Consider the following 10241-nt stretch of genomic DNA (forward strand, 5'->3'; position numbering starts at 1 on the left):
ACTGATAACTATATCCATAGCAAAATTATCAAATTCTATCTCCGATTAGCCTATAGTTATCATTGGAAAATAGATCTGATGGTACACGTGTAGCATAGCTCTGTAGTACGCAGATCTTTTTTTCGGAGCCCCCAAGCCATCCCTCCCACATAGAAAAACCGTTGACACAGGCATCTATCAAGCTGTGTACGTTTCACGGGTTCAATTTGCTAAACTCTTTACACAACACTAAGCGCAGAATGACGATACTTGTGAAGGAGATTTGCATTCGAACATTTCTACTCTGGGTACAATTATTTTTCTGGATTAAATTTTGAATATTTTTCATTACCAAATTACTGACCTAATTGCAGAATATCCTGGTCATTCAGTTCAATCTAACGACCAAGCTCACTTATAAATGTGATGAATTCCATTACTTCTATTATTACGATTAAGCAGCATATTTGAACAAATAAAAAGCAACAGAATTTTACACCCTCAGTTGTTAAATGATGTTCAAAATGAAAGAATTATTATTATTATTTGCCAGTCTACAATATATATACTATTTGTATAAGAAAATTAAATGGCAAAATGTCCACTATGTTTACTGTCATGTTCACTAAATCAGAAATGATAAAGAGCTCAAAGATTACATAAACAATATGTTATGTTTTCAGCAGACAGGGCTTACAACAATATAATTTTTTGTTTGTAAGATCTTTCATAAAACTGTATTTGAGTATAGTTTTTTCAATATTTTCCTGGAAATCTAATATATACTGACAGTTCCCTTTTTCAGGAAAATATCAAATTACTCTGTTTAAATTTTTAAACATACCAGTAAATCAAGAGAAATCTGTCCTCTTAACTGATTTCTAAACCCAATAAAACATTACAAAGAAAGAAACAACACATCTGGTTTCTCCTTGATTTCTTTATTTGAAACAATAAATATATAACGACACGCACATTTGTGTATAAACTACGAAAGCCCAGAAGGCTCATTCGAGATTCAAGTTTCGAAATACGAGATTGAAATCTCGAGATTCAAAAATTCGAGTTTCGAGATTCAAGATCCAGATAATGAATCAAAGCGGGTTCAACATTTGATTACTCCCATTATGTTTTTACTATCAAGAAATCGTTTAATATATATATAACAAATGGGTCATTTGATTAAATTACAATGCAAGAACGATTGTTATATATTTTAGAAGGAAATTTAAATACGCTTTGGATTTTTAATCAGCCAGATATACTTCAATTTATATGATAACTTCTTAAATATTAAATAGATTACATATATCAGGAGTATATATATTTTTGTACTGTCTACTAAACTTAACTTAAATGTATTTCCTCTAGAAAGGAAACTACAGGTACTATTAGACAGGACCCCCCTCCTCCCCCTCGATATTCAATGCCAGGGCTTAATGGGCTTTTTTTCATTACAAGATATATTTATTATACTTATTCATCATCGAAAAAAATCGTAAAACCCCAAGAATAATCGATCAACCAAAAATACCCCATACATCGGAAGAGAGAAAGGTATGCCACTCCAGTCTGTTAACGTTCTACCCCCACTGGTATTCCTATTTTAAAAACATGCATTCATTTTATTTTAACCTAAAATGTCGATTCACACTGTCTCTACATATATTTCTGTGTTAGTCCATGGTATCGGACTGACTCTGCATCTCGTATAATCCCACAATTTCTCCTTAAACAGCATTCTCTCTTATAATGTATAGTGAGTTTTTTTGTTGAGCGATTATTCTGGGGTTTTTTTTCGCCCGAGATTTTTTCGTATTGTACACATGATAAATAAGTGTAATAATTCTAATTTGTGAAAAATTGTCCTATAAGCCATGGCTTTGAATATCGGGGGGGGGGGGGATACATGAAAAATAAGTTTAGTAAACAAGACAAAAATTTATATATACTTCTATATAATTTAAATTGAAGTATATCTTGCTTAGCAAAAAATCCAATATTTATCTAAATTTACTTCTAATATATATAACACTCTTTCTTGCATTGTAATTTAATCAAATGACACATTTGTTATAATTATATTAAACAATTTCTTGATAGTAAAAACAAAATAAAAGGGAAGTAATGAAATGTTGAACCCGCTTTTGATTGGTTAGTCTTGGACTCCTGAATTTCGAAACTCTAATTTTGAATCTCGAATTTTGAATTACGAATCTCCTATTTCGAATCTCGAATGTTGAACCCGCTTTTGATTGGTTACTTTGGATCTTGAATTTCGAAACTGAAATTCCGAATCTCAAATTTCGAATCTCGTATTTTGAAACTCGAATCTCGAATGAGCCTTCTGTGATTTCGTAATAAACTGATGTTTGTAATGACCGAGTAATTTGAAATCTATCCTTCTTTCCGAAAAAAAAAACTTTCTGAATAGTTATATGTTTAAATGAATGATAATATATATATACATCAAAATATACATGTATATATCATGAAAATCGGTATTTTCTTTTAATTTGCAGATTTACACTCAATTAAGTTAAAGTAGGTTTATTGTTACATTAAAACATATGGAGATAACAAACAGTATTCATGTTCAAAAGTTCATTATACGTCTTCACATCATGTCGATTTGGTGTCCCATACAGAGAACAATTCTTAACATAATTATTTTTTCATCAAATGTCAAAAATTGATGATTGCTATCATTATACCTATATTATATCATTGTGATGTGAAATGATCATTACAACAATAAAACGTTTTTCATTATACTCTATCTCAATTTTATTTACATTGTTGAAAAAATGATTACAAACATGTATGGTCTAAGATGGGTAACGAGAATCAAAGCCAGGCTCCGCAGTCACGAAGCGAATGCAAGATGAGTCTTCCGTGAGAGAATCAAGGTACGTATTATTACGTTTTACGGTGTAACCGTTGGGACGAGCGCAGCTTTGTATTTATGAAAGACCTATAAGCAGGTTACACTTGTATTGCCTATTCTCGGTTCATTAAAAAAGAAAGAAAATAAAAAAAAACACACACAAATTACCTCCCATGCATCAGGATCGAGATTCTTAACTTCTCGGAAGCTTCCGACAAATCGGAAATACTCGACTCGTTTGAGTGACGACAGTATGACGTCAAATAAAAAGGCCTGTTGACTTAGGACGCAAACGATATTTTTTTTAGTAAAAAGATTGCATTAAAACGTTGTTTGTAATTTTTTAAGTACGTTGTTACTATGTATAAGCCACCATGTTGCTAAGAACCGCAAAGGATTATTGGGGGTTCGGAATATTTTCATGTATTGATCAAATATTCTATGCAAGCGGTGGTGCGTTCGCTATTCAAAGAAGTGAATATGTTAGAAGATTTCTAAAAAATTGATAGATATTTGGGTTTCCAAAACAAACATAAAAAAGAAAAACATTAAATCATAAAAAAAATGAAATTTTTAATGACTATTTTATTGTAAGTTTTGTATATTTATAATGTCATATGATTTTCAAGAATAAATGGCTTTAAAACCACGGGCTTATATAATGTAAATCTGTGACCTTATATTTTAGACTGATTATTATCAAGAGTTTTGGTGTTCAGGTAGAAAGAAAGGTGGGATATAACAAAATCTACAAATCTACGAAATCTACAAAAATCTGTTTGGAACGAAATTAATAATTTTAAATCAGTTTCATACCAATCTTTACATTTTGTAAAATAATAAGTGTGATCCAGAGAAAATATACAGTACTTCATAATGTCAACATTTATAATGAATAGATTTTAATATGTTGAACTTTTCATAAATATCATTAAAAGAGGATAATTCTCTCTTTTGCATGTTTAGGATGGAGTAATTTTCTTTGTCATTAAACATAATTTCTACATTGACTATTTATATATGAAGCCAGCAGTGACAATGCCCACGTTGTTGTTTTCAGAGAATGATCAGGATGCAGTGTGGAATTTTTGTTCGTTCTCTGTTTTTAATTTTTACTACCACGACATATTTTCAGCCCACTGTGGGTAAGTCTTTATGATCTAAAAGCAAAGTTCATCAACTGTATCGAAGATACCTTTGAGTTGTTTTGTTCTAACATAATTTCCATTTTTTTTAAAATTACCAGCTGATAAATATAATATTTATTCAGTTGCTCAAAGAATAAAGTAAGGATTAAATGAGAACGAAACTGGGTATAAACTCACAAAATTAAATTATTTCTGTATTTGAAGTCGTTACAATCTAAATGAAGGCTAAAAGTTAAATAGTTTTAAAACTGTGTTACTATTGTTCACAATAAAACGTGTAGGTAATGTTTTGATGAGACTAAAGACAACAGACAACTCTGAATACACAAACGTTACCATTGTGGAAAACAGCTGTCTGGATATATTTTCGTGTCCTAAAACGTCATTAGACAATACAGACGAGGATGGGAACTTTTTCTTGGGAGAAAATTTTTTCACCAGTTACTGCAAGTAAGCATTCTAGATAAAAATATGTTTGTTTTTTTATAAAGAAAACTATCTCATATCCATAGACAAGTAAATAGAAACACTAGGTATAATACCAGCGTGTTTGTGGACAGGTGAATCACACATCTGTCTTCCCTGTAACCAGTTTATATTTTTTTAATTCGGAATAGTATATATACACCGTATACTTTCCTTCCCTGCACAAAAATCTGATTCAACATGGAAATGTTCCTTGGCCTGTTGATGTCGCTAAACTGCTTTTAATATAATATTTATTACTTTCAACGTATTTAAAAAATATATATATATTTTTTTACTTTTTCCATTTTTTAAAAAGTTTTCCTGAATCACAATTTCTTTCTAATGGAACATAATAAATTTAAAACTGTATCGCTCAAGTAAATTTCATTTTTTTTTAATTCTTACCACAAATTAAAGTAAAATATGTCTGAGCTGGAACATGCAGGAGAGAAATAGTATAAAAATTTTAACGGGCAGTGTTTTGTACATTTAAAGAATTATTTGACATTTTCACATCTTTTTTCAGTAGTCAATATGACTTTTTAATAAGGTCATTATTCAAAAACATTACTTTTTTCAATTCTTGAATATTTAATTTTTCTTGTAATGTGTTCTTTGATTCGTGGCCTAATAATTAATACTCCCCTTACATTATTGATAGATACACACAGGAACTCCTTGACTGTGCAGAAGAACGTGATATTGTCAATGATCCAGAATGCGCAGACGAAATTAATTATCTTGCCGTTTTTTCAACTCCGGAAACAAGCTTATGTTTAAATCCTATGTACCCAAGTAAGTGTTGGATCATGGTGAGTAAGATTTCAGAATTATATTGCAGTGATGCCTGATAAAAACTCTCCTTTTCTCATTGTAGTGATGCAAGAGTTACGACCATGTCTTAACAGTATATACTTGAAGCTTGATAACAACTCACAAATATTGCGAGCACTGATGAAACCTGTGGGCCACGATATCACAACAGATTTGTCAAAAGAGTCTTTCTGCACGTAAGTTTAAGCAGTAAGCTTATTATCAGGATATTTTGTAATAACGTTTCAGTAAATTAACATTTTAGCATTTTATCAAAACTTCACCATCCATTTACCGAAAAAGAAACTTTTAAAAATTTGAAAAAAATGATAATACAATTCATGTCAAGCATTAACATTAATAGTATTAATAGTCTTGTTCAAAAATCATCACTTATGATCGATGCAATGACTTGGTCATCAAATACAGTCTACTTTAGTATCATTTAGTTAATTGATGGATTTTTCGGAGTAATTGTTAAGCCTTTTTTGCTCCTAAATTGTGGACGGATTTTTCTGTTATTTCCTTATCATGACGGGTAGTTCACGGGGGGTTGTGGCCTCTGGCAGGGAAAGCTCACTACTCCATGTCACCTGATCCCAACTCTGATGTCTTACATGTATAAGCCCGTGATTGCTCTGCTCCAAATTTGTGTTGTTTAAATGGAATTGCTGAGCTCAAATACTGTTTGTTATAACTATATATTTCATCATTAACGACATGGAAAAGATGGACAACTGAGTATGAATGTCAAAATGAAAAAAAATGTGTATTATTTTTTAGAGGAGCATTTGTTGCTAATGATAATTGTTGTAACTCCTTTGTCAGTTGACTTCTTGTTGAATCATTGAACACTTGTATATTACATGGAAAGAACAGACAATCTTTCATGAATGACAAAATGAGGGACTATGTATTTAATGTTTCTAATACGCGTATTTGATTCTTTAATGTTTTTTAAACAATCTTAGTGAAAATGCTTCTGAATTAGTAAGATTTTTATTGTCTAGAACATACGATCAGATTTTGGATGCAACAGTCGAAGAATTCAGAAGATGCCCTGGCAGCAGCTTTCAGTGGACACCACAGAATATAAAAATTCTTCGGAGAAATTACTATCCAATTGTAACTGGGAAAATCCCTCCATTCGAATGCAACAAATCCGATTCTTGAAAAATTTACACGAGAATTGAAATATCTTTCAATAAACAAAATTAATACACTTGCGAATTATTCATTGTGTTGATACTTTTCACTGTTCCTGGGCAGAAGTAAATACTTCTTGCTCTAATTCAGCTTTTCTCATACAGGAAGATGGGATATGAATATAGATAGTTTTCGATAGGCTAGTATTTAGCGAAAATTACCTCCCGTTGGTCGCCATATTGGAGGTCGACTAGGTGATTTTCCCTCTTACTCTAACCAAGTTTAAGAGGTTGTAGCAGAAATATTTGGTGGAAAATCTTTAATAAATAATTTTCTTAAAATAAAAAAGGCTTTCAAAAATTTATATACTTTAGAAAAATAATGATTTCTAATTCAAAATAGCAAATATAAAAATTTTAAATTGGTTGAACAATGAAGGAATATGAGCACTTGGACCTCCAGTATGGCGGCCAACGGGAAATAATTCGCGCTAAATTCTGGCCTATCGAAAACTATCTATTAGAGAGTCTGGTTTAAAGTTATCATTCAACAAGTAACATGGCCTACACAATGACCTTCTCAGGAAATGAAATCTATCAATAACTCGAATGTTAACCGATGTTATATTTATACTAGTTGTTAGAACATTGTGTGCACATTGAATTTCCTACAGGTTATTTCTCTTCCCCTATCATGACAAGGAGCATACAGCGGGTATAATTTGCCGGCATGAGACGCTTTCTTCTCTATGTCACTTGATCCCACCTCTAATGTTTTTAGAGGTCCTTGTTTGCTTTGAGCCTTATATGTATTACTTTAATGAACTTTCGAATTTGAGTACTGATTTTAATTTCCATTCTATACTTACACATTATGTACGTATGGATGATATTGTCAAACAAGTCACGTATATCTGAAAGTTTAATTATAAGTTAGCTGGATGTATTGAAGCATTCTTTATCTGCAATTGAAGTTAAAATTATCTTCGATCTATTAAGGTAGATTGGAAAAATTGTCTAATGAATGTGAACACTAACAATTATTTGTAAAGAGTAGTAAATGTATGCTGATTAAAACAAAGAGTTGAACTTATCGTAGGCCTTTCCTCGACACTTTGAACCATTGAGTAGTGAGGGCTCTTTATCGTGGGCCTTTCCTCGACACTTTGAACCATTTAGTAGTGAGGGCTCCAACGTCAACCGTAACATGGCCAGGGCCTTGATTTTTACGTTCTCACCAATAGGACCTACAACTTTCACTTCTAACTGACAAGCGCCCGGCAAATGGGCAATTGCTATCAATTGGTTTTCGACTTAGGTCAGTGACGGCGGTGATTTGAACACACGACCTTCTGAGAACGGGACGAGCGCACTACCAACTAAGCCACTGTGACGACCATTGTAAAATGAGAAAGAAACTTCGCTAAACAAGATGGAGTCAGGTGCCATAGGAAATGAGCATCCACTTACGACAGGCCAGGACTAGGTGCACTACCCTCCAAGAGGAGAGAGATATATATCTTGATGAGAGAGAGAAATATATATATGTTGATGAGAGAGAGAGAGAGAGAGAGAGAGAGAGAGAGAGAGAAATAGAGAGAGAAAGATCTTTTAAAACTGCAAAAATATATAACTGAAAGGACATTTGTGTCTAAAAAGAACAATATGATACATTTCAAATAGATAAAAATTATATTTTACGATATAAGTCATATAAGGATTAAGTGTTTAAAAAAAAATTAAAAATACCCTTATCATTCGCTAATACATCATGGAAAGAAAATCGAAGTCTACTTTATGTACTTTTCCAAATATTTTCATGTACATGGACGTTCGTTCGCTCATTGTGCCATGTTTGTGCCTTGACAAAGCTGGGGAACTTTTGTAAAAATATAAGACACACATACCAGAGTAGATACAGACACGTTACAATTAAAAAGAGCTGGTGGTTGATTTTCGATGTAAACAAAAATGTTGTTTTAAATACCCGGTATCTAGGAAATGAATTTGGAAAATTACACAATGTTGATAATCACGAAAAAGGTGGTCAACAATACTATATTTTCTATATCATAAAAAATCCTTGTGAACATTTGAGAAAACATTACTCTCAAGACCATATCCATTTATGTTTCCAGTTGCTTCTGTTTCAATACAATGGATAAACTTGGTGATAATGCACGATTTTCGTTATTTTAGAATTAAATAAGAAAAGTTATTTCAAATTTGAAAATGTTAACGCATTAGAAATATACATTCAAGTTGCGTGGTAATTTGAAACTTATTAATTTGTAAGAAATTATCTTACCAGGTATTCATTACTACTAGAGACCCCGTATACCTGGTAAATACATGCTCAATACATAGCGTCCAAAGCGGTTTTGATCGATCATCATGGGGATGCTTTATATTCCTAGGCACCTTATTCTCTTCTTAGAATTTCCCCGGTTCCATGTTTTACAATTTTGTTCTCATATTTGTATAGTGAATAGAAGTTCTGAGATCGATAATTGTTCGTTTTCATCATATTTTTCATTTCTTACAAACACGTTCCAAAATAGATAAGACCATTTTAATGGCTTGAAAATGAAATAATACCTCAAACAAAAAATTTTTTTCTAAAATTTATGATAAAAAACAGAGTTATGTATCAAACAGAACAATATTATTATAATATTAACTAACTTTAAGGTCTCTAAGAGAAAAGACTTAGTTTTAAAAGCTTTTATCAGTATATGTGATATTTTTTTATGATTTAATCATAAATCTTTTTCTTTTGCCAAGCACTCTCACAGGGCTGTGTTGTCTCTATAGCTGCCTTTGAAGGATATTCCCTGGAAATGTCAAATTTCTCAATTAAATCAGTTTCAAAGTGACGAAAGAATTTTCCGAGTTGGTATATATTTCAACACTGCTTTTGTAATACACATCCCGTTTTAAAATTAATCCAAAGAAAAATAAAATTGTATATTTCAACACAAAATTATCGATACATAATAGTTTATCGTATAGAAAAGAATACCTTGATCAGTTTCCGTTTTCCATTTTTACTTTTAGAATCTTCTTCAAGTTGGCTCTTTAGTTTCAAGAAAAACCAGTTAGTTCTTTAGTCTTATAAATTTTGCTTTTTTTTTTAACAAGTTACTCACAAATGACTTTAAATGCTTCTCATTTCTTTGAGAATATAAAGTTAAATGATATTAATTCATTGATATTTTTGTTTCGTGATTGTATACATATGAGGAAACTCACTTTAGAGAGTGATGAAAACTCCTTCATGGTCACAGAATGCGGATGGCTGCTCAGTAATGAATAAAGTCTACCTCTCCAACTTCCTGAATTATTTCTGTGGATACTTTCACTAAGTAACTTTCTGATCTGTAGCAATACATTAGAAGATTTTTTCCACATCAATCAATCAACTAAATCAACCATTTTAAATAAGAGATAAAATCCAAAAGCAGATTCGAGTAGACACCTCTTCTAAATTATTAACATGCTTATGTCTTTATAAAAACTGATTTTCCTTACTTATTCTTTCAAAAATATTGAGTAACAAGATAGAGAAAAAAAATTACAAAATTAACAACATACTTGTTTTGTTAAGTAGTCCTACCTTTTTGCTTAGAAGGCATTTTGAGATGAAAATGAAAAGCCCCTTAAAAGATAAACACGTTAAAGTATTATATCATACATTTTTGATAAACAAAATTGTGATGCATAGTTTAAAAAATAATATTTAAGATTGAATTGATACCTGAAAGGAGTTAAACAAAGCAAATATATACTGAAAGACGACCA

The 10241-nt window shown here is 31.3% G+C and overlaps 1 protein-coding gene across 1 annotated transcript; it reads left to right on the forward strand.

Moving 5' to 3' along the window:
• The first annotated feature begins 3929 nt into the window (after window positions 1-3929).
• On the forward strand, window positions 3930-6468 carry LOC134267062 (uncharacterized). Its single transcript, XM_062749283.1, has 5 exons — window positions 3930-4011; window positions 4296-4464; window positions 5144-5277; window positions 5360-5492; window positions 6306-6468. The coding sequence occupies exons 1-5, from the start codon at window positions 3930-3932 to the stop codon at window positions 6466-6468; spliced, it is 681 nt and encodes a 226-aa protein (XP_062605267.1).
• The last annotated feature ends 3773 nt before the right edge of the window (window positions 6469-10241 follow it).

Source organism: Saccostrea cucullata, unplaced genomic scaffold (genome assembly GCF_032062105.1).
Source record: "Saccostrea cucullata isolate Sc308-1 unplaced genomic scaffold, CSIRO_AGI_Scuc_v1 ctg9566, whole genome shotgun sequence".
NCBI lineage: Eukaryota > Metazoa > Mollusca > Bivalvia > Ostreida > Ostreidae > Saccostrea > Saccostrea cuccullata.

What these genes read in the sequence shown, in the direction of transcription:
- LOC134267062 (XM_062749283.1), top strand. Translation starts at nt 3,930, where the DNA reads ATGATCAGGATGCAGTGTGGAATTTTTGTTCGTTCTCTGTTTTTAATT. An exon ending in TTTTTCACCAGTTACTGCAA is followed by an intron (nt 4,465 to 5,143) that starts GTAAGCATTCTA and finishes CATTATTGATAG; the next exon opens with ATACACACAGGAACTCCTTG. An exon ending in TCAAAAGAGTCTTTCTGCAC is followed by an intron (nt 5,493 to 6,305) that starts GTAAGTTTAAGC and finishes TTTATTGTCTAG; the next exon opens with AACATACGATCAGATTTTGG.